This window comes from Callorhinus ursinus, unplaced genomic scaffold (genome assembly GCF_003265705.2).
Source record: "Callorhinus ursinus isolate GAN/ISIS: 27379988/994484 unplaced genomic scaffold, GSC_fseal_2.0 scaffold10, whole genome shotgun sequence".
Lineage (NCBI taxonomy): Eukaryota > Metazoa > Chordata > Mammalia > Carnivora > Otariidae > Callorhinus > Callorhinus ursinus.
This window is the reverse complement of record NW_027397072.1, coordinates 1,085,044-1,108,973: the sequence shown is the minus strand read 5'-3', so window position 1 is coordinate 1,108,973 and position 23,930 is coordinate 1,085,044. Positions and strand designations below refer to the sequence as shown.

Here is a 23,930-nt window from a genome sequence, read left to right as displayed (position 1 = left end):
TGATTACACACGTCTCTGGAGCGTGTTGTCAAAGGTCTCGAGGTGGGCCTGCCGTCCGTGTGGAGGCCTGGGGCCGCCGTCCTCACCCCCAGGCTCCCTTGAATTCACAAATCCTGCTGTGGCTCACGTGATTTTCATTTCCTATTTTGAACATAATTTTGGCTTTATTCAAACTGCAATCAGAGACCTGGGGAGGATGAAGCTGGGGCGTGTTTGGAGCCGCCCGTGGACCCTGCTCTTCTGCGGCCAGGAGACTAGAGCTGTCCTTCTTCTGCCTCCTCTCCCGGAGGAAACAGTTCTGGTCGGGCTCTCGTCCTCCCTGGTCATTGCTTTTAATCGGCTGTCATGTCCGTGAGCGTTAGAATCGGGGTTGGTTGGTCAGCGCTGTTCTTCCTCTGCGCCCGCCTGCGTGCGGGTGGTTGTGCTGATCTGCTCGTGTGGCTGCCTCTGCCTGGCTGGCCTTTCTAGGTGAATATGCGGGGCGTGTACACGTGCAGGTGCTGAACACACATGTGATATTATAAGAGGATTCACATGAAGATTAGAGCTCCGTTTACTGCACACCCCACGTCCCAAAACATTTACATTCTCACTCTTACATCTAAGGGAAACTTGTTTTGGGTTTTTTTTAAAGCTTTTTAAAAAAATATCCTTGCTGGTTTGTCCAGCTCAACTTGCATCTGTGAGTGTGGCAGAGAGTGGTCCTCGCACCTTCAGGGAACTGCTCTTTGAAAGCCCCTGGGAAAGGCCGGTTCTTCTCGGATACAAAACTTCACGTCCTGATGGTGCCACCAGGCCCCCCCTCACTGCTTAGATGGGGGCTGAGCAGGGTTTTCTGTTGTTTTCTCTTGGAAAAGCCAGAGTCCTGGGAGAGACAGAGACTCAGAGCCAGGTGTCATCATTGGGACCCTCTCCCCTCTGTGCACCTGCTGAGGCCTTTCCGACTTACCTTCCCCTGGACACGTTTCCTCCAGGTCCTGAGCGGGCCAGGTTCAAGGATGCTTCGGAAGCTTTGTCTTCCATCATAGGTCAAAAGCCACGTCTGAAATACGGCAGAAAGAAAAAGAATTAAGGTTTGGCAGGACCAAATATCGGTTGCTGTTTACTTTCCACTCCACTTAAAAAATAATAAGGGAGCAGCTCACTTGAGCTCACCGCAGTGTCCCGTCAGTGCGTTTGGAGACCCAAGCGGGAGGCGCGCACACAGGAGAGCCCTGAGAAAGGACACCTGGGTGCTCGGTTTCTTTTTCTTTTACCAAAGTTAGAAATTGCCCTTTTGTGGGGATTGCTGAGGCACTTGCACACATGTGCACACAAATGCACACACCCAGCTTTGAAATAATTGCATCAATTTTAAAATACTGCAAAGAATTCCTGTACTTCGTCAGATTCATCAGTTCTTAAAGTTTTGTCCTGTATTACTGTTCTCTCTCCCCATTTACAGGAGTCTGTATGGGCACACGTGTGCACGCATGTGGATGTGGATGTGTGCATATGTGCGTCCGTGTGTACAGGGATGTGTGTGTTTGTAAGGGAGTACATCACATTTTTCCTAAACGAGCCGAGGAAGGTGCAGACTGCTCTCCTCCCGAAGAAAGTGCGTGTATGGGCAAACTTGGGGAGGTGAGTGCAGACGCACTCCGGGTACTTCCCATGGGGGGATTGCATGCCACACCCCTTGGCCCCCACTTTCCGCAGCAGGTGCTGGGTCCGCTTCCTCTGGACCCGCTGTGAACTCTGCAGCCAGTTTTCTCGGATTAGACCCAGGTTGTGCCTCCGGCGTGCTGGCGCTCCGTGGGCAGGCTGCGTTCTCCTGGGGCAGGCTCAGGAGGTGCGCGATGCGGCTCCTCACTGGTGACCTGGACACGGGTTATCTGCTTGGAACGTAAATTCGCATTTGCCCAGTGGGGGCGGCTGTGAGAATGGGCGTGTTTCTGGGTGTGGAAAGCACAGGCCGTTTGTCTTCGAAGTGAGCTCCTACTGCAACCCCGAGGGGCACGTGGGCTGTGAGCCACGAACCCCGCTGGGGTGGTGACGCTTTGGTGTCGGGGGTCCCCCACACCGCATGACCGCGGGGCCTCCTGGGTCCGGCGCATTTACACGGTGAGACTGCCTCAGGGTTGGAATTTCGGGCAATGGGTCCAGGTTCGAGTGGGAAGCTGAATGCTTAGCTGCTGGAGTAAATCGCAGAACGCCTGGAGGAGTTGCCTGTGGACTCTGTCCTGCGCACAGACGTGCGCTTTAGGTCCCTGCCTTTGCTCTCCGGCGGCGGTCACGGGCCCACCAGACTGGGAGAAACGAGGGGGAGCAGGGGAAGGAGACCAGCCTATTTCTCATGTACTTTCTCTTCCCGGGGATTTCCACCACTGCTCTGCACACTCCAGGGTTTGGGAAGGGCCAGGTGTTGCCTTTGCCATTCCCGGCCAGGCATGTCCTGGGCAGATGGGGCACAGAGTGAAACAGGGTGTTTGTGGGATGGGCAGGAGGGAGCTGAGGAGGAGCAGGGCCTGGAGGCGGGACGAGGGAGCAGGGGTGTGTGGACGGTGCTCCCGAGCGCACAGCGCCCGGGCGGGCCGCAGAGGAAGGTGATGCCCTGGCCTGAGTCCTCCCCAGTGGTGGTGGGAAGCCAGCTCGAGGTTGAGAGGCCGGGGGCTGTGGCGCAAATATGGAGGAGGAGGCTGTCCTGGCTGTCGGTGGGGAGTCCGGGTGGCTTTGGGGGCTCCCGGACCAGGAGTATGCGGTCCAGCAGCCGTCTTGGCCGTGGAGGGAGGAGGCCCGCCATGAGGCCCTGCTTTGCACCATAGACGTGCTGTGAAGGCTCAGTGACGTTTCTCAGGATGTGCTTGCCATCCCCTGAGCAGAGCCAACGTCTAACACCCGTACGCTCATTTCAGACTGCAGGACCAGGGGACAGTTCAACGCGTTTTCGCACCATTTCCGAGGCAGGCGGTCTCTGGGGTTCAGCTACCAAGAGGATGAGCCCACCGGGGAAGCAGGCCCCGGGGGGACACCGAGGTACGGCCAGCTCCGGGGAGGGGTGCGGGGTGCTGGGGGGGGTGCTTGTGGCCACATGTGACATGCTGAGGTGTGTTGGCGGCTTCTCCTCCTTCCCCCCCGCCGTGCAGCATCGGGAAACACAGAAAGCATCCGGGCAATGCCACGGCCCCCTCCCATGAGCGCTCTCAAGTACCGGGGATGAATGACTTCAAGGACTTTGTTCTGGAGATGCAAAAGACCATCACAGACCTCAGAGAACAGGTAACTGTCCCTGTCTCTGCACATCCCGTCCCGAGTCACAGGCGGTGTTCTCACTCCCGAGACCCTGCAGGTGTGAAATCTGCACCAGCTCCCCAATCCGGAGCCTCCTGTCTGAGTGGCTCTTCTTTTGTGGCCTGTCCCCGGCCCGGCACATGGGGCTGCCCTCCGGTTTCCTGGTGGCCGGGGAGCTCTCCCTGTGGGCTGCCCTCAGGTGCCACTGGGGAGCGGGTGGGGTCCCTGGAGCGGCCACAGAGATCCTAGGTCGGGAGGGGGCATGAAGGAGAATTCAGACCTCAGGTCCTGTTCCAAAGCCACCTCTTTAGGAATGTCGGTCTAATCCTTGACCCCAGGGAGGGGTCAGCAGGCATTTTGTGGTCAGGTCCCCCTGGATGTGGGGAAGGGCGCCCACCAAGGGTCTCCACACTGGGCTCTTCTCCGAGGACCTGTAGGGTTTTGCAGAAAATGACTGGTCTGCCTTCCCCCGCCCGGGAGCTTCCTCCTGTCCGCTTTTCTGCATCCCGTCCTCAGTGAGCTCTATGTGTGCTCCAGTGGAGACTGAGGTCCCAGGTTAAAAGTCAGTGTGCAGATCGGACGGTCCTGTTGGCATAAATGTCTGATGCTGTGGAAACTTCTGGAGATGGGCCTATGAGTGGTGCTCTGGTAGCAGGACTCCATTGCTACATGTGGGGTCCTCAGTCCTCGGGCGTGGAGGACATGGGGTTGTCTCTCCCAGTCATGTGCCCGTGCTCTCACGGCTGGATGTGCAGCTTAGCGTGAGCTGCGATCTCACCTGACAGCCTCCAGGTGTGTGACAGAGACTGGAGACAGGGCAGGGGGGGACGCCTGGCACCGGTCAGAGGGCAGGGCTGTGGCATCAGGAGAGAAGCCCCTCGACCGTCGCCCACAGCCAGAGAGACACAGCCAGGCTGTGACGGGCACAGGGCGTACCGGAGGCTCAGCCCGGGGCTGGTGGGTGCTGAGTCCTGGAGATGGTCGCTCCGGACCGGCAGGCTGGACCAGTGACCACGGAGTGTGCAGGGGGGAGAGGTCGCACTGTGCAGATGGGTCAGTGCGAGCAGAGGCAGGAGGGGGGACACAGCCGGCTGCCCCCAGCCCACCAGGGCCCCGCGCCCCCGGTGCCCACCAGCACGTGTGACTCTGGCTTCTTCCAGCTGCAGGACCAAACAACCCCAGCATGCATCCCCTTCCCCTGTGCACCCCCGCATTTCAGGGCAGGGCTGCTCGACGGGCAGGGCGCCAGGTCTTGGGAAACGCGGGTGGAGATGGTGGGACGTTTGCGGGCATTTCTCTGACTTTGCGCGGCCGCGTCCGGGTCACACAGAGCTGCTTCTATCCCAGTCGCCTCCCAGGGAGACGCCAGGCGAGGTTTGTCCTTGCTTCTTGCGGCTTTATACCACGGTTCGGTCAGCGATCACCAAGGAGAGCCCCCCAGCGTCCCCAGCAGCTCCGCCCGGCCCGTGCTGCCGCTCCCGCGGCCTCAGGGACGCTCCTTGCCCTCAGGAGTGGGAAGACAGCTCAGAGGCCTGGGGGTGTCAAGATCAGGACGCTAGCAAGGGCCTGAGTGCAGGAGGCGGCCTCCCTCCAGAGCCGCACCCGACCTGCAGACCTGGGCGCCCACGCCCTGGGCGGCAAAGCTCAGGTCACCGGGCTGCAGGCCGCGCAGATGCAGAGTGTGCGAGCCCAGGTGACCTGGACCACGAAGACCGCGTGGTCTTGTGCAGCTTGGAGGCCGTGCGGTGAACGGCACGCTGTCACAGGGAGTAGATGGAGGACGTTTAATGGCCAGCAGCGCGCGGCAGGTCTGCATGTCGAATCCCTTCTTGGCGCTCCGTCCTCTATCAGAGCAGATGCCCCCGCTGCTGACGCTTCCTTAGGCGGTCTCACCCGGTTGTGTCCGTTCTCCTCCGTGGGGTCAGGAGATTCGGTGCCTGTGACGGGAACCCCACTCGAGGACCAATAGATGAGCTGGGAGTTTTGGGGGCTGCTGGACCCTCCATGGTGCAGAGACAAGCACGTCTGGCCACCATCCGTGTCGGCCCCCAGCAGAAGGGATGGAGGAGGGGTGCCACCCGCGGCTGGGGCTGGTGGCCGGTCAGGGCATCCAGGAGTCTACCTGCAGGATGTTCTTGTCTGGGTGGTTCCCACTCGCACGGTCGCGTAGGAGCCTCTCGTCCAATCCCCCCCGGGCTTCTGTTCTTTCCCTGGAGCTGCCGTAGGCTGCAGTCTGTGCCCCGTGACGCAGGGCTGAGGCTTAGGTCTTGGAACCCGAAGCGTCCCTGATGAGCCTGAGGTGTCACCATCCCAAGCGGAGGTACGGGTGCGCTTCCAGAGCTGAGACCGTCACTTCCAGTGAGCAGTGCACATTTTTGCTTTGCTGCAGATAAAGAGACTGGAGTCCCGGCTCAGCACGTCGGACTGCACAGATGCAGACGGGGAGCCTCACGCCAATGGCGCCAAGTGGAAGCGAGACGCATGCTCCGTCTGCGAGTGCCGAGTGAGTGTGGGGCTCTGCCGTGGGAACTGGGGGGACTAACTGCACTCTGAGGCGGGTGGCCACACTCGGAAGTCAGGGGCTCTTTCCCCAGAGCTCTGTTAAGGGTGGGCCTGCACACCACGGACCCTGGCAGCCTCAGGGTGTTTGCACCAGCTGGGAGGGTGGGCCTGCCAGGTGATTCTCGGTCTCCAGAGAAAGTGGACCGAGGTGCTGTGGTGGCCGTGGTGGCCCCTGTGTCCAGGCCGGAGCTTCAGGAAGGGGATGTGTTTCCTGGCCCGGGGATGGGAAGGGAGCTCCAGGGTCCCTGGTGGTTGTCCTGTTTGGGAATGACAGAGCAGAGTGGGGACAGCACGGTCCCCTGCAGCCTCTCCCTACTTCTGGTGGACATCCCGGACGTGATCCTGGGGTCCCAGGTGCAGGGCCAGGGGGCTGTGCTGAGCCCGTGGTCCTGGGCTCTCTTCAGGGTGGGTGGACAGTTGGGGTGGGGGTGGGAACTTTCCGGAAGAGGTGCAGTGTGGCTGCAGCTGTTAATCAGCGGGAGAATCAGCCCTTGATTACAAACTGCACCAAAGAGCTCAGACCGGCACAGGGATTGGAAGGGCAGACAGGCAGGGGAGTGATGCACAGGCTGCGTACCCCGGGAACTGACGGGTCCTGGCACCTCTCTCCCCCAGGATGGGCAGGTCACCTGCTTCGTGGAGGCCTGCCAGCCTGCCGATTGCCCAGTGCCCGTGAGAGCCCGTGGGGCCTGCTGCCCGGTCTGCCCAAGAGACGGCATGGGGAAGAAGCCTTAGGCTCAGCGAGGCCTTTGGGGCCCTCCGCGTCCTCAAGACTGACAGCCGGCACAGGGCGTGCGGATGGGAGGGACCCCTGTGTCTCAGTGGAGGGCAGGTGCTTAGACCAGATCATTCACAGAGGAGAAACCACGGACACGCGTCCTAACTTCACGTTAGATTCTCAGGTTTTTATTTAATGTTTTTATTGAAATATTGGTGCTACTATTAAATTGCACAGTTAAGTCATTTAGGCTCCTAAATTCACTTCCCTGGATACCACCGTTTTCTTCTCGACCGAAAGTGAGTCCCGCTTGGTTCGGACACCTGGAGCTTGCAGACGAGCCCCCCACAGCAAGGGCGCGTCCCAGAGCCACCAGAAGGACGCACGCCACGGTGGAAAGGGAAGATCAGTGTGTGGCTGATGGACAGACTTGTAGGAGAGCTGGGCTGACGGTCTGGGCGGAGGGCGCTAGCATGTCGTCCCTGAGCGACGGCCCTGCTGCTCGGGCGCCCGCTAGCCTGCGACTTCCAGCACCTCGCCCGTGAGAGTAAGATGAAGCCACGTGCAGAAATGCAGAAACAGGTTGGTTTTCACTAGGGCTTGCGTGACACTGCCCGGCGTGGACCAAATGTGAAGCCCGTTCCTACTGAAGGCCCGCGCCCGTGCCCGTGCCGGCGGCACACGCTGGGCTCTGTTCCTGGCCGAGCGCCGAGGACTTCTCCCCATGGAGGGACTTCCTACCTTCAGGTCGTGTGAGTGCCTTAAAGAAACAAAATCGATCCCTTTACCTCATTTGTATTTTCAAATGCATGACGTTTTTGCCCGTTTCAGGTGCCAGGAATGGTAGAAAAATCACTTCCCCTATGCAAAAGTTGTCTTAGAATTCAGAGAAAGGCAACTATCATACCTCATGGTCTCTCTTCTTAATCGACCGGAAACCTCCTATTTTGTTCTGGATATGAAGTGATGTGTCCTGAGAAGCGTGTCCCTGAACATGCAAGCTCAGTTCCGCAAGCATGTGGTCGAGCACCCACCGCGTGCAGGCGCCGAGCTGAGCACAGACGCCGAGCTGAGCACAGACGCGGGGCCGCTGCCCTGCCGGAGAGGACCCCCAAGGACACAGGTGGTCTCAGTTTGTGCTGGCGAGTCCAGGGTGGGGCGCTGTGGGGTGACCATGACCGCGGCGCCCGGAAGGCGGGTCTCCTGGTGGTTAGGCATGTGGTGAGCAGGGTCAGAGCCCGATCTGGCCTGGCGCGGGCATCCTTCTGGAAGCAGGAGACGCCAGTCTCTGTGACCAGGCTGCCATGCCCGCAGGGTGGGGTGAACACTCCAGTTGTGAGAGTGTCCAGAGTGGCTTTAAACATGGCCAGCTTGACTTCTTGTCCTTGGAACGTTGAATGGTAACCACAAGTTGGTGTCTCGGGCATGGGACTTCTTTGGAGATATCAAGTCACATTTAATAACCAAATCTTAGAACCGATTTCTGTCAACGAGAGAGTGGATAACCGTGTGCACAGCGTGATGGTTATGGAAGTTGCTCAGGTATAAGATGACCGCGCACCCCACCTTCTGAGAGGTTGGTGTCTGGGGGCGGCCCTGTGGCTTTGCTACAGAGGCGCACACACACGGGTTAGAACGTGTGGCTTGGACCGTGTTCTCTCAGCGGGAGGGGGGCTGTCTGCGACTCACGGTGAGGGTCTGTAACTGCAGCGGAATGTTGCGGGGTCCCCGGTTTCATCTGACACGCGGTGTCCAAGCTGCAGGCAGGGCCCGGAGGGACCCGCGGCCTGGGGGGGGGGGGCGGTCGCGGCCACGCGAAGCGAGTGTACATATTTATTTACTTTCTAACTGTTGCCAACAGCCAAGTGCCTTTCTGTGTTCATTGTAATCAGTTCATTACCAAAGAAACGTTTGCACTATGTAACGATGCCGTCAATTCAAATAAATGGGCCACGTTTTCAGATGGAGAGTGGCATTCTTCTTTCTGTCAAGCCCATCGTCGGGTCGGCCACTTGCTGGCCCCGTGGGGCCGACAGCAGATAGGGAAGAGGCAGCTCCTGGAGAGCCGGGGTCTCAGAGTGGGGTCCCAGGGGCCTGTGGGAGCTGCCCCTGCCTCCAGGCGCGTCGTGCTGTGGACAAGGACATGTCCTTGTCAGAGGGACTGTGTAGCCCCGGCTGATACACGCTGAGGCAGGGAGGGGTCCAGGGATGGGAGGGTCTTCCAAGGGACCATGCCGCGGGGCCGCGGGGGACCCCTGTCCCTGCTCTGGGCTTTGGGTGTGGGTGGGAGAGAGGACGCTGCTTCAAGGAGAACTGGAAGGATTTGGGGCATCTTCACGGGGCCTGGGGGCAGTTACTACTGTTGACAGAATCCTCACCCAGAAGGACATTTGAAATACTAGGGAAAATTAAATGAGTTTCTTAAATTGCCAGATTGCTTCAAAATTTGGGCAGTTTTCATGAGCATGCCGAGTTACGGGAGCGGCGGCCCTCCGTTGTCTGCTTCTTGATGGTGAGTTCTGTCAGTCTGGGTGGTGCAGCAGCGACCGATGAGCTTCCCCTCACAGGGACGTGGGGAGCTCAGCCATCTCTTTTCAGCTATTCCGGAATTCAGCCGGCTCTTCTTGGATACGTGTAGTGCTACATAGTTTGTATGACATCAAGAGATTATCCATTCCATTTAAGCTCAACGACTTCAAGGTTGCCATGAGCTGCAGCTTGGGGAGCATGTGTCCCGGGAGAGTGGCAACAAGACTGTGTGTCAGCCAAAGGTCGCTCAAAACTCTGGATGAGGTGCTGGTGGAGACCAGGCTCTGGAGCCGCCTCGCCTTGCTGTCCCTCACTGGAGACAAACACCTGTGCCGTGTGCTGGTCCCACCTGTGCCAAACGCACCTGGCCATGGGCCGGCCTCACCTGTCCCAACCATACCTGTGCCGGATGCTGGCCTCACCTGGGATAGCAGCCCCTGGAAGGATGGGCGGTGGGTCTGGGGTGGGTGGATGGGGGAGGAGCTCTCCTGGCTCCTGCTCTGAGCAGGCACAGTGGTGGGCGTCACCGAGACCCCTTTCGCGGGAGGAGCGGGGGGGGAGTGGGGTCCACAGTGGAATCCGCTAGGCTAGAGGAGCCTCAAGCCTCAAGCCGTTGCACCGGACGCGGGAACGGTTCAATGCACATGGATCACCTGCAGCTCCACCAATGAGAGACAGGCGCAGCCCCAGCCGGCGTTGTGCATGGGGGGGGTGCAGGGAATGGGCGCCATTTACCTGCTTTAAGTGAAACTGACCGTGTAAAACTGGCAAAAACTGTGAAGAAGGTATAGAAATATTTCACTGCCTTTTTAAAAGCACTTCACACCTGCTTCCTGTGTGCAGAATTATGCACCAGATGACCTAAATACTTGTGTTTTATTTGCCAAGTGATTCACCAGAAAGATTTTCACACGTGTTCCTTGAACTTAATAAATGCATTTTAAATGCATTTCGTATTTAGAGAAAAATGTATCTGCTGTTGGTTCGAAGTTTCGGGAAGTCATCTGATTTGCACATTTTGTTCTGGTTTTAGCATCTCCTGCCTTCCTGCAGTTGAGGCCCAGAGATGGGAGGTGGATCGGCGGGGCGGCGACATCGGGTGCTTGGGTGGGCGTAGGCTCATCCTGTGGTTGCAGCCAGGGGGACGTGGCCCCTGCGGCTGGGGACATTGTCCTGTGGGTGGAGAGCAGGTGGGGAAGTCTGGACGTGGTGCCAGCCCAGCCCTTGGTGCCGCCAGCGGAGGGCCTGAGCGGCAGCCCCAGGCGCTTCCCAGTCCTTCCCGGTCCTCCATGCTGCCCGCCAGGTGCTCTCCAACATCACAGAGATAGTGACTGGCCTTCTGGCTCTTCAGCAGTTGAGCACACATTTTATGCTTGATCTTCAAGTCGTGTGTTCGAGGTCATTTGTATTTAGGGAGACAAGCATCCTCCCGCCCCAAACCGTGTGGCTTTGGCAGTGGGGTAACATGTTTGAATCTAGAAGGTTTTGGAAACATCAGTGGTGCCTATGTTCATGTTTGTGGGATCTGTTGAGAGTAACTCAGCTTCTACCTGCTGTTTTGGGGTCCGGTTTCCTTGTGCAGAGACAGGCGTCCCCACCGGCCTCAGCTCCTGTCGTAAATGTCTCTGCCTTCATGCGGTCATTGTAAAGTTGTAAAGTCATGTTTTTTCCGTTATGATTCCTGACAGCTGGTCGAGGGCTGTTCTGCCAGGAAGCCCAGGAAGCCCAGGAAGCCACGTTTTCCAAGAATAGCTTCATCTGCTGGTTTGGTGGGACCGCGGAGGGAAGGAAACCGCTCACGTCCCAAGTCGTCTGCAGTGATGACTCCGGTTTGGGACGGTTCCTTCAGGTGCCTTTTGTCTCAGAGCTTTGAGGAACGGAAAGAACCAGAATCTGATTTCCATTATTCTTTGTCCTTTTCCAACATTGATCATCATGAGCTGCATGGAAAACGTTACTCTCAAAGTGTTTACCAAAACCGAGTCCCCCCAGACAGTTACTGAGCCTCGGCTAAAAGCCCTGAATTCTGGAGCCGCATGACGACATTGTTAGATGCTTTTCAAGTTATCCACATCCTTCCAGCGTGCAAACAGATTTTCGTGTTGCTTTGTCTTCCGTAATCAAAACAAATCAGGACAGACACACGGAGCCTTTTGAGAACGTCCGCGTTTGTGCTCTTTAAAAAACGCCTGCCCCAGAAGTTAACTCAGAGAGCTTGTCATTGTCGTGCTCTGCAGGGAGCAGGCTCAGCTCGAAGACCGCGTGTGCCGTGAATGTGTGGACTGCCAGAATGTGCTCGGCGCCCTGAAATCCGGAAATGCCGGACCCCAGGGCCAGCCCCAGTTCTGACCCTGCAGCCAGTACTCCCTTCATGTCATCAAACCCAGAGAAAGCGAACACCGACACTTCATTCAAGCCTGCATTCCGCGCTCTGCCCATGCGTTGACGGGACTGTGTGTTTCCTGAACGCGGCTTGCATGGGAAGGAGTTCTGGAACTTCGGGAAACTGGGTGCGTGAAGCATGACCAGCGGTGCGGACCAGCGGTATTGCCTGGACTTCCTTCCCCACGTGCCCGTGCCCGCCTCGTACCATGCTTGCCGTGCGAGCCCAGCGCACCGGTGGCCTGATGCCGGCGTGCTCACTCCCAACCAGGCACAGCGTGTGAGCTGAATCTTTCTTCCTGGCCACGGGAGCACAGCCTCGACTTGGGCAGTCCTGCTTGGAGACTGCTCCCCCGTGGTCCGTAATGTTTTCATACAAACCGGAAAGGGCGTAGCCGCTGGAACTCCATCCTTGCTTCACTTGCTGCCACTTGACCCAGAACCTCTGGACACGGGAGACCGACAGGGGTGCCCCGTCCCGCAGGGGCCGGAAGGTGCTCCCCAGAACGAGCCTCCTGATTCCTGCTGGCCGCCCGCCCCAGCCTCCTTCCATGGCCTGCAAACACCGTTCCCGGGGCTGGGTCTGCCCTGCCAGTCGTCCCTGTTCTGTGGCTAGCCCTCCTGTCCCTGCACCACCTGCCACGTTGGTCCGAAGTGGCCCGCCCCGGGGCCGGTCACAGGGGCAGCGCTCTGCCCCGCTGCTCCCCACCAGCCTCCGTGGCCCGTCTCCCGGGCACGGCCCCAGGCCCCCAGCGTACGGCTCCGTGCCCACACACTTCTTACCCTCGCCGCCACGGAGTCTCGGGTATTTCGGGAATCCCTGCTGATCCTGCTCCTCCTCATTGGCAGGGGCTCCCTGACTTTTCAGGGCGAGGATCCTAACTTGTAGGCTGAGGATAACAGAATCTTGGCATTTTTGCAAGTAACTTAACTGAAGACACAAGATCTGGGTGAGCTTCTGCCCTGCTAGTCACTTGCTGTTTGCTCGCCGGTTATACAGCCCCTTCTGGCTATAAAATGATCTAGCCGTTTGGAGTTTCTTTGAAGTGAACACAGAAAGGTCAGTGGGAAAAAAGAGAGAAGTGTGTGGGCTGCCGGAGAACGGCACGCCCAGCGGAGCTGTTGCGTCTACGCCGCAGGCGGCCGTCCTGCAGAGAGAGCGGGCTCCAAGCCCCTCGGGTCCATGGCCGTGCAGCGTGTTACCTGTGAGGTGACTGGGGAAACCAGCTCTTCTGGCGACGTCCCCGGACCCTCTCGTCTGTGGCCCCCGCGGGCCCTCATCCTTGTGTGCTGTCAGCCGGGCTCTGCTTGGCTCGAGCGGACACAACACTGACCCCAGTCTGGTGACAGGGCCGTCAGCGCGCCCTGGCTCGGGACACCCCACTGGCCGCCTTCCATCCTCTGCTTGTCCAGCTGCTGACCGAGCGCCTGCCGGTCGCCAGCCCTGTGGGGCTGCAGACGTGAGGACGCGCTGTAGGGGTGCAGGTGGGTGTGCGTGGACGGAGGGTAGGGTCAGAGGGCCAGGTCAGGAATGACAGCAAGACCTGAGTTCCCTCGACTGTGTGTGGTGTGACTTTTTCATGGACACAGTCACGCAGCCAGCTCCTCGCCCAGGATGACGGTCACACACGGCGCTAGCCATGTGACACGAGCAGGACCCAAAGGGCGGTGCCCTTCACTTCCCGGAGCCCCCTCAAAGGCGGGAGGGCAGACGCACCGTTGCCATGTCACCAACGAAGAGCCGCTCACGGCCACATGGCACGTCTGGTGACACGAAGCAGAGCCACAGCCTGGATCAGAGCTCGTTCCTCAGTTTCCCCACAAGCAGCCACTGGAGGGAAACGTGCATCTCAGACCCCTGCTGCTGGGAGGCTGTTCTGTGGGACAGACTGCCCGGGGGGCTGGTCCTGAAGCGCCCGCGGCCACTCGAGGGGCGCTGCTGGCGTTCTCAGTGCCCACACACTGAGTGTGGGACGGGGATGGGGGTGGGGAGCCCGCGGCCGCACCCCAGCTGGTGGGGGTCGGGGAGGCCACGGCCAGACCCCAGGTGGTGGGGGTGGGGGAGCCCGTGGCCGGACCCCAGGTGGTGGGGGTGGGGAGCCCGCGGCCGGACCCCAGGTGGTGGGGATGGGGGAGCCCGCGGCCGCACCCCAGCTGGTGGGGGTCGGGGAGGCCACGGCCGGACCCCAGGTGGCGGGTACTAGGTGTCTGTGCCTTTTGACAGAACACACAGAAGTATGTTCGTGTGTCCGGTGTCATGTAGAAGGAGGTGCTGTTTTCCAGTGTGTGGTCCACGTGGTCTGATTTTGCCTGTTTAAAGGTATTTTTAAGCAAGTTGCTTCCTATTCTGCATCAGTTTCTTGAGGAGACAAGCTCCAGAGCTATAAGGAGGTGATTTTCATGGAGGCCCAGCATCTGCGCTGCCCGCCAGCGAGACTGCGCACGCCCCGCAGTGCCTGCTCTCAGCAGCGCCCCGCGCACGGACAGCTCCTCGGCAACGCGTCCCGGTCATTTACCGAAACCAGAGGAGTCCTCTTCTCGCTGTCGCCACCTCCCCGCGGCCGACATGGACAGACCTGGCCCGCCCACGTGCCCCTGAAGCACCGTCCTTCCACCTGACACCCGCGCAGGGTCCCCTTCATGTATGCACCCCGCTGAGCCCGAAGTTGGGGGCAAAGGTAGCAAACAAAGTAGGTGCTCCTCCCCCGTCGGCCCGATGGCCGCTCCCCTTCTTGCAGGAGCCCCTGGACGGGCCCGCCGGATGCGAGGCTTCTCTGCTGAACGGTGGTAGAATTCGAGTGACTTGTTTTCTTCCCGAATAAAGTCTCCAAATCAGGCCTTAGGGAGCTGGCCCAAGACTCAAGTGAAGTGTGTGCGTGCCTGTTCTTCTGTCTGTGTGTCTGTGTGTCTGTCCACGGCCTGCCTGGTAGCGAGGTGAGTGTTGGACAAGGCACCGGCGTTGACGTGCTCGCCCAGCGCTCCCTGGTGCACTGTGGCCGGTTCTGCCTGTCCTGTCGCCCGAGGCCCCCTGCAACCCCCTCGAGGAGTCCCTTGTCTTTGGAGTGCGGTTCGTGGGGACAGTCCTGAAGGGGCCTCCCAGGCCCGTTGTCAGAGCTCCTTCCTGGCGCGGGTTCTGTCTCTGTGAGGTCCGGCTGTTAAGGAAGCCACTGGAGTGGTAAGTGCCATCTGGAGACAGCTGGGCTGTGTCGTCCAGTCTGGTTGTAACCGCGTTTTCCCTGAACAAGTACGTGTTCTCCATAAGGAGCCTGGATTAAGGGGTATGGTAGCCGGCTTAGACCACGGAGAGAGAAACGCACGTGGACAAACGTGGTTCTCTTAGATGGCACGGAAGGAACAGGAGGGAGAGCAGCTGGATCAGCGGCTGCCCGCGAGGTTCTCCCTGGAGCCCACGCCTGTGTCTTGCACGTGGCACCCTTCAGATGTGGTGGAATGTCCAGTGATGGCCAGGGAGGTGTCACCAAGGCTGTGCGTCTTCCAGACCCACTGGAGATGCACATTCTCATTTGTAAGTTGTGAGGCGTCATAATGCAAAGTCTTGAGAAGTACAGCCCATGTCTGCTTTCTGGAAGGCTCTGAAACTCAGCAGTTTGTTAGGCAGAGGCCATGTGGAAGGCTAGGCTCGTGCCTCAGTGGAGAGCTTGGCAGGCGGTGGTGTTTTGGGGGAGAAGATGTTCTTCCTCAAGATCTTGCTCTAATTGTCAACGCGTTCCTTGTGTTTCCATTTCTTGTGCTGGGTTTGGGTGGAGCCGAGGTGGAGGTGCGGCCGTCGTGAGGTCACCTGGAGACAGCAGTGCACTGGGACGCAGGGAGGAGGAGCTGGGAGTGCCGCGTGCCCTCAGAGCACGGCTGTGGGGAACCAGAGCATGGCTGATGGTGGAGAACAACAGTCATCCCCCGGGGCGGAGCCACCAGGTTCCCACTCTCCCTCCCTGAATTTGGCTCCTATCTTCAGTGAAATGAGGAACACTAATTTCTAGGTCCCGGGGACTTTTCAGGGTTACGTTCCTTGAGGAATGCCTGGCACATTCTGGCTCCCACACGGGGCCCACAACTCCCCCCTCTATAAGGGCGCTGGGCCGGCCCCTGTCATTCTAGGGCCGCGTTCCCGGAGAAAGGGAGGGCGCTGAGGGCCTCTGTCTGCTCTTCTTTGGGCTGGAAGCCTTGGACCTCTCCTCGCCTAGTATTTAAGTACACATGTACGTAGCTGTGTTCACGTAGGTAGGTTGCTCAGTGCTGTTTGTAGGTGGGCATCCACCTGCAGTGGATGTTGCTACGTATGAGCCTTTGCTTCTGTAGAGTCCTGGGGTCATTCCAGGAGGACGGTGCGCTGGAGGAGGGGCTGCCACAGGGAGGTAGGGGGTGTCCTGACGGGGACGGGCTGCTAGTGGGCAGGTGGGGGGTTCCCCGAGAAGAAGTAGCAGAGAGCAGAGGGAACGTTTGTGTGTAGGGAGGCAGGGGCATCTTACTTGTATTTCTGGCCCGTTCACCCCCCACCATGATTGGACTCCGGTAAACAAATGACCAAGCCCCGCATGTCACACCTTTGGGTCTCTCATGTGGGGCCAACAGTTAATTCTAAGAACAGTGGAGGAGGGTCGGGGCCACCAGCTTCAGTGTGCGCTTTGGATGTAAGTTGCCCGACAGCCCCAGGTTCCCAAAAACAACGGGGTGATAGCACCTGCAGATGTGGGTCCCGGGGCATTGTCGGGGTCAGCGGGTTTGTGGTCGAAAGCAGACACACCCAGGAAGGATCTGGTCTGGACCCTCCTGGGATTCCTCCCAGGTGGTCTGCCCAGGCGTGGCTAGTTGTCTTCGTTGGGTGCAGATCCAGGCCTCCGTTTACGCCCGTGGCTCGGACACTTTAGGAAGGTGGCTGCTCGGGGCTCCCTAATCACGCGTAAATGTGTTGGCACGTGTCTAGGTGTGACCCAGGAGCCCACCCTCGGCTTTATCCACAACATTAAACAAAAGTGCTGGAGCAGGGGAACGACAAATCTCACAGCTCCTGTTTACAGGTATCACGTCAGGTGTGCAGAGAAGGTAAACTCCCCAGGCTGAATGACCCACAACCTGTAAACCCGGGAGCTGCAGGGTTTTGGGGGAAATGCTCTTGGCCGGAAGCCGCTGGGCTATGGCCGGATTCTCCTGGGGAAGCGGCTTGATGTGGCACATGGACTGCACTAAAGTCAGGATGCCCCACGCGGAAACCCCAATGCCTGGCTTCTCTTCAGAAGGTCTTACAGCACAAGGGGGCCGACATGGGGGCGGCAGCTTGCAAGCTTGCGGGCCCCGGGCTGTGTATGCAGCCACCTGAACCCCGACCTTCAGAAAACCAGCCAGTGACCTTGAGCATTAGTGAAAATGCTCATTCTAGTTGATGACTTGCTTTGTGAGTGAATTTGACTGGTCCTTACGCATTGTTTGCATGCCACGTTGGCTGAGCCCTGCAGGGCGGTCCTGCCGACGGACTCTGCCGACGGACCCTCTGCTGGGAGGCTGGGCTCTAGAGCCCTCCCTGCCCCAGGAGGGGACGTGGCCCTCGTGGATACAGAGCAGCCAGTCTTCCACGCGGCACGGCCTGACACCCGGCCAGCTGCACTCCTGCACCGCGGGCTCGGCAGTCTCCAGGGCAACGCCTGGGTGGACGTGATGGGGCCAGGGCCCCGGTCGGATGCTGAGCGGCCGCCGGGCGGAGGGCCAGCAGCTCCCGTGCAGGGTGTGGGCCGACCAGGCCTCCCTGGCGTCTTTGGGCAGGAAGGCAGTTGGTGGAGGAGTGCAGCCCCAGCAGGGGGGGGCGCCACGTGCAGCTGGCCGCCCCCACTGTCCCGCACGACCTGCCGCGCACCCCCGTCCTTGGGCCCCAGATCCCCACTTTCTCTTGGGGCTTTCCCGGTTCTGTGTCCTGACGAAGAGCTTTCATGGCCTGGCCCTCGGTGTCTCCCAGCCTGGTGACAAACTCCCAGGACCGGGGCCCCACCTGCTCACCTTGCCTCCGGCAGAGCCGCATCCCAGTGGTGGGATAATCCACTCTGCCTTCGCGTGAGACGCTCTGTGCCGATGGAGCAGGGAAGTCACAGATGAGGGGCCTGCAGAGACACCGAGGGGACCTTGGTGTAGTGTCGCCATCTTTGTGGCTGTGGGTCCTCACCCACAGGCTGCTTCTGTGCAGCCGACATACGAGTATTGGATCACTTCTTGAATTTTTGGGATCAAACCAAACAGATAAACCTGTGTGAGAAATTCGTATTGCCGTGTAGTTGGGGGTTATTTTTCTTCATAACGACAGTAGGCATCGTGTCCGTGGTAATGGGTGGAAGAGAAGGCGTGTTCAGTGCAGTGGACGTGGGGTTGGTCCCCAGACTGTTGGAAGGACGAGCATGTCCATCCCTGGTTGGGGCGTGCGGGTTGGAGGGTTGTATAAAATCCTTCTGTCAGGTTTATAGACAGAATTTTGCTTTTTATGCACCTATCCTGCTAATTTGCACGGCTGCAGACTCTTCCCAGGGACAGAGGATCTGCATGTTGAAATCAGTTCATCTCTCTGCAGAGACACTAGGTCTGGGGGAGGCGTGGGGGCTTGGGCGTCCCAGGGCCCCTCCTGGTGTCTGTCCTGGAAAGTCTTGCGCCCAACACAGCCGCTGTGCACACAGTGCTCTGTCTGTAGGTGACAATATCAGGGCATCATTCACTGGGATTCCCCAAACCCAAAGGGGCCATGAACCCGACGAACCAGACCATTTTCCCCCACGGCAGGAAGGGGAGCCTGCAGAGTCCCCGGCACACGGCCCCTGAAGGCTCCCCAGCTGGGCAGCAGGTGGAGGGAAGTCCAGTGATGCACCTGACTTCAGACAGCAGCTTTTAGGTATCTTCACTTTCCATTTGGCTCAGTGCCCCCTGAGGTCCCCGAGCTGGGCCGGCCCTCCTCGGTAGTATGGGGCCCGGCGAGGTGACCAGACCAGGGAACGCCTTGCAGGCCAAGTGGTGACCCCAGCCCCACCAGGGAAAGTTCCGCTGGTTAGCACGGGGCACCTAGGACACCTCGCTCAGATTCTGTGCAGGACCCCCCCGCCCTGCCCCTGTCGCCGACCGAGGGACGGCCCCCCATGGTGGACTCGGAGTTGCCCCCAGCTGTCCAGCGCCTCCTTCCCCTGGGCTGTAAATTAGGGACGGTCTGCTTTCCTTGCATAGTTGCGTATGTTGCATAGTTTCCATCTTTCTGGGAACAGCCTGTTTCTGCAGTATGAGCACAGGGACTGGATACCATCCAGCTCCTGGCGCGGCCCCTCCTCCTCCTGCAGCGGGGGCCGCGTGCAAGCCCTGCCCATCGCTGCCTGATCTCGAGCCACCCCCTGGGCTTGGCCAGGGCAGGTCTGGGAATTCTGGGGGAAGCACATGTGCCTGTGTGAAGAGCAGACGCCAACACTGGTTTTTCGTGCTCATGTTTGGCTGCTCTGTGCGGGTCCAAGCAGAACCTTACGGTGCGGTGTTCACTTGTGTGTTCTTTGTTCCCGGCGAACGTTGACGGAGCCCCGCCTGAGGCCCGGGCGCTGAAGGGCACTGTCCCTCCCCACTGATGAGCACAGGCCCTGCGGGGAGTGAGCTGGTGCCCAGGGGCCCGGGGACAGGGCTCTCCCCCGGGGAGGGAACTGTACCAGCTCCCTGGAGCAGGGGCTGGGCTGAGCCTGGGGAGAGGGGCCTGCTGGGGGCGGGGCTGGGAACGGAGCTTCCGGCGGGGGGCGCAGAAGAGCGGCTGGCTGGGCATGGGGGTGAGGCTGGCCTAGAAGAACCCCCATTAGGGTTGAGGCAACGAGGGCGGTGGGAGGGGCAGGTCTGTGGCCTCCCCAGCCGCTGAGCCCCTTCCCATTGGCGTCAGCTCCCCAGCAAGGGGCTGTGGGGTCAGTCCCCCCCAGACTGAGCACGCGGCTGGAGGCCCGCGGGGCACCAGGGATGGTCTGGGAGTGCAGGGAGAGCCCCGCACCCCACAACTAATGGTACTGTCAGTAGAACTGATTTTTTTTAATTCAACCCCTGGTTTTTTTGAGGAAAGACAAAGCACATGACGTAAAGCTGCCGTCAGGGGTTTATGTAGAAGCACATGGCGGGGCATTCGTCCTGGTAGTGATGACGTGGGGGGGGGTCCATGTGCTGGGCAGAAGCTCGGTTAGTAAGGCAGTGAGGGCCGTTCAGTCCGGTGCTCATTCAGGCTGCCGAGCACGGGCCCCACGAAGCCTTTCTGGTTCACGTTTAGTTGAGGACGGGGCACGAGTAACCAGGGGCTGTTAGCCGTAGAGCTGGACCTTCCGAGGGTGTGGTCTGCCCCTGAGCTCTGCGTGGACAGGTCGGTGAGCTCGCGTCCGCACCTGCCCCCTGGGTGTGCTACAGACAAAGGGTGGGCGCGGGGGCCAGCCCCTTGTCCTCACGGACTCACGATCCTGGGAAGACATCACTGGGAACATAATATGAACAAGCGGATTGGAAGGAAAGCGTTCATGAGACAGTGGGTGGCGGGAACAGGAAGACGGCCCTGCAGTGGGACAAGCGTGGCACGCGGGAGGAGGGGCCAGCAGGCCCCCGTGTCTGACCTAAGACAGGGCCCGGACGGGCCTGGGGCCCAGCAGAGCATGCAGGCCTCTGGATGCCGTGCCAAGGGTCTCAGGCTATGTTCAGGGCAGAGGGGGCTACTGAAGGAGGCGCGGTGGGCTGCACGGTGCCTCCCAAACCCACGTCTCCCCGGACCTCGTTAGTGGCTTCATTCACAAAAAGGGCCTTTGCAGATGTGCTTAAGGGAAGGACAGATGGCGGTTGTACTACATCGGGATGGCCCTAAGTCTGACAACACCCTTACGAGAGGCCGAGGGGGACAGGCAGAGACGCGGCCACGAGCCCCGGAGCCAGGGACGTGGCCCTGCCCACGCCTTGAGTCTGGACTTCCAGCTCCCAGAGCACTAGAGGGTGAGTCCCTTTGGTTTAAAGCCACCTAGTTTGTGAGAACTTGCCCTGGCAGCCCTGGGAAACAACACAGGTTGTAAAAAAAGAAAAGTGATTTCACGTATCAAGGGCAAGAAGACACAGACCCAGAGCTCCGGCCCGTGTTCTGGCCGCTGTACCCCTCGTACCTCAGTTTGCCTGAGCGGTCCAGCTGCCCCCTGCCTGCCTTCGTCACTGGGGAGCAGCTGGGGTCCCCCCGTTGTCCCCGAGAGTCTCTGGGTGACAAAGTGGAGACGGGGAGTTTCTATGCTCATCACTCTGAGGCTCTGGACACACTGACCTCTCTGTGGGCCAGGCTGGCTTTCAGAGACTGACACATGGGGACCGGTCAGTTTTGTTTCGAAGATCCAAAAAGGGTCACAGTTTTTAAGTTTTATTTAAGTTTTAATGTTTTCTCTGTAGTAAAATAATTTTAATCTATGGTTGTTTGTAAGCTTTTTATTGTTTCTTGATAAAATGTTGACAACTTGGGGCACCTGGGTGGCTCGGTCATTTGGGCGTCTGACTCTTGATCTCAGGGTCCTGAGTTTGAGCCCCACATCAGGCTCCTCACTGGGCATGGAGCCTGCCTAAAAAAAAAAAAATGGTGACAACACAAAGCGAACCACCTGGTGCAAAGTACCAAGTCTACCCTCAACCCAGTGTCTTCTGTCCTGGACCTCGGGCTCTGGTCCAGCCTGGGCACCAGGGTCCTCGGATCCTCAGGTATTTCCAGCACTTTCTGCAAGCATTTTGGAGGCACCAACTCAAGAGACTTCTTTTCTCCTCCTTCACTGTAATGGCCAACACTGCGTAGAGGAAACCTGACGTTTTCATGGAGTTTTCTTCTAGGAGCAACTTGCACGACTTTCGGCAGGGCATCTGTTTGGGTTCACTTTCTCCTCATGTGAAATGGGGGAACATAGTACCTTCCTCATTAAGCAAGACAACATTAGGTGTTGGTTTCCCCTTGGCTTGCAGCTGGGCGACGGACGGTGGGGGACACAGCCCGTGTCATCAGGGCTCCGACCTCAGCGTCTCTCTCCACTGGCTTAGCCTCTCCGGCTCCACTGGAACGTGACTCTTGGTGGGCGTCCGGGGCGCATCACCTGCTCCATCCGCGAAGAGCCCAGTGGCCCCAGGTGCCAGGCCCTGTGGACAGCCCCCAGGGAAAGTGGCCGCTGCCTGGGTGGGGTCAGTCACTTTGGGGGTCTGTAGGAATACAGCAGGCGTTATGCAAACCCACACCTGGACACAGAGGAGGCCTGTTTCTCACAACACTAGAGGCTGCCAGGGGGCTGGTCACGCTCAGTGAGCTGGGGCCCTGGGGGGCATGCAGGGGGGCCGGCCTGGTCCCACCACGGCTGCGTCTTAAGGGTATGGCATCTATAAGTCCCACGCATTTAGCCACATTGCATATGACTTACAGGAACGTTACAGGAACAACACTCGACGTTTGTCAAGCACCAGGGTCACTGCTGGCCACGTGGATTTCACGCATTTGTTACGTTATTTTACCCTGAACCTTTCTCGTTTTCATCTTCTGCTGCCTTTAACATGACACCTGCCCTGTGGTCCATCTCCAGTGAGTCTGACCCAGCTGAAAGGTGTTGCCTCCAGATTTGCCCCAAGTTTCCTACATGGAAATCTGATTTCCTGGAATTATTACTAAGTATTCCTCAGTGATCTGAACTGTCCATAAACCGGGAGTCGATGTCTCTGTTCCCATCAGGTTCTACACTCTTCCAGCCAGGGCACTGTTGCAGTTAGAAAGCCTTGCATTTGTGTCCTGGGAAGTGTTTGTGTTTGGTGACAGCTGGAGCAATTTGGGCTTAAAATTAATCCTGGAACCACCCATGTGGGCTGTTTGCGCCAGTTTCTAGTGCTTCTGCGCTGCATCGGGGGCGTCTCCCTCCCTCCCCAGATGTGTCTCCAGTCACTATCGCTCTCCCAGGCCTGAGGCCCCATCTGTTGGACGCAGCAGGAATTTCTGGGGACCAGACGAGAGGTTGCTGCCGTCTCGTGCCACGGCCGCCTTCACACAAGCAGGCCAGTCCGGTTTCTTATCGACCATGCGCAGTGTCTGCACATCCTGAGGCTTCCTGACCGACCAGCCAGATGGGGCCTTGGCTCCATGTGGCGCCGGCCAAAACCTCGTTTCCCTGTGGGGAGCGGAGGTGGGAATGTCAGGCTCGGCCACTCGGATGGCTCCCCGAGGCGTTTCTCCAGCCCAGACCCCTCCCCTGGGCTCAGGTCCAGCCGCACACTGCCATCCCCCGGAGAGCCCAGCCACGGACAGTGTCCCTCTCCAGCCACAGGGCCACCTTTCTGTGACCCGCTGCCCACACAGAATTCAGGAGTGAGGCTCCAGCATTCGTGGGGTTAACGTTTGATTCCAAAGCAGCAAGTGGAGGACCCGCCCAGCACTGAGGTCGCCCCTGCATCCAGCCACCGCTGGTTCCCACACGCAGTCCTGTGCCGGTCCCTGGAGCTGTGCTCCCAACCGTCCCTGCGCCCCGACCAGCGTGGCCTGAGCCCACACAGCTGCCTGGTGTCACACACGCTGGGCCAGAAGGGTCCTTCCTGTGCCTGGCGGGGTTGCGCCCAGTGTGCGGAACTCACGACTTGGCAAGTTCCTCCAGACGCACCTCCAACATGTAGCCTGGCCCCACGGCATCCCACGGGCCCCACCTCCTTGCAGGATGGATCGGAGCCGTGGTTCTCGTGGGGACTTGTCGCCCCTGGGGACTCCGACGTGCATGCAGACCTTGGTGGTGGCTTCACCTGACAGTGGGCAGCCGGCACCAGCGGGGACTGGGGTGCCACTGGACGGCCACCGCTGCCCACCACAGCTGCACAGAGTGTCCTGATCGGGAGCCCGGGGGTCGGATTGTCCTGTCTCCTAGAAGCCCTGCGGGGCCTCAACTCCGAAATCCTCCCCTGCCTTCTCGGGCTCCCCATCCCCTCTCCAGCTCTGTGTGATGCCCCTTCCTTCTCCAAGGGGGGGGGTCCATGCCACCCCCTCTTCCTCTGCAGCCTGGGCCACGGACTCCCTGGGGCTCCAGGTCTGCTGTGGCTGGCCTCCCTGTTCCTGACCTTCCGGGCACTGCTGTGACCCTGAAGGATCTCACAGAGTCCTTTGCTTACTGGTGTTGCATCAGTGACTGAGTTCAGCTGCTGAATTCGCCGTAAGGGTGGGTAATTACAACAGGAAACCCAGATAAGAGTCACTTTCCAAAGACAGGGAATTGGTTTTCTCAAGTCAGGAGCAGGGCAGTGATGCCCTTGTCCTCCTGCTCTCAGGGTGGCTTCTGGGGCTCCTGCCATTGTTCGTTCGTTCCAAGCAGCAGGAAGAAACTGGGGCCGAGAGCAAAGCTCTGTCCCAAGATTTGCCAGAGGAGTCACCCCCTGCTCGTGCGGCATCGGACGCAGGAGCACTGAGGACGTGGCACTGAGGACGTGGCACTGAGGACGTGGCACT

At 59.3% G+C, this 23,930-nt stretch overlaps 1 protein-coding gene across 3 annotated transcripts in view; it reads left to right on the top strand.

Annotated features, from left to right (window-relative positions):
* The window catches only part of PXDN (peroxidasin), a 74,725-nt gene extending 66,021 nt beyond the window's left edge, over positions 1 to 8,704 (top strand). For all 3 annotated transcript variants that reach the window (XM_073896926.1, XM_073896925.1, XM_025867686.2), the window contains 4 exons: positions 2,895 to 3,015; positions 3,126 to 3,258; positions 5,660 to 5,773; positions 6,448 to 8,704. In XM_073896926.1, the coding sequence (XP_073753027.1) occupies positions 2,895 to 3,015; positions 3,126 to 3,258; positions 5,660 to 5,773; positions 6,448 to 6,567 (488 nt within the window). In that variant the 3' untranslated portion in view covers positions 6,568 to 8,704. The remainder of the gene's footprint in view (positions 1 to 2,894; positions 3,016 to 3,125; positions 3,259 to 5,659; positions 5,774 to 6,447) is intronic.
* The last annotated feature ends 15,226 nt before the right edge of the window (positions 8,705 to 23,930 follow it).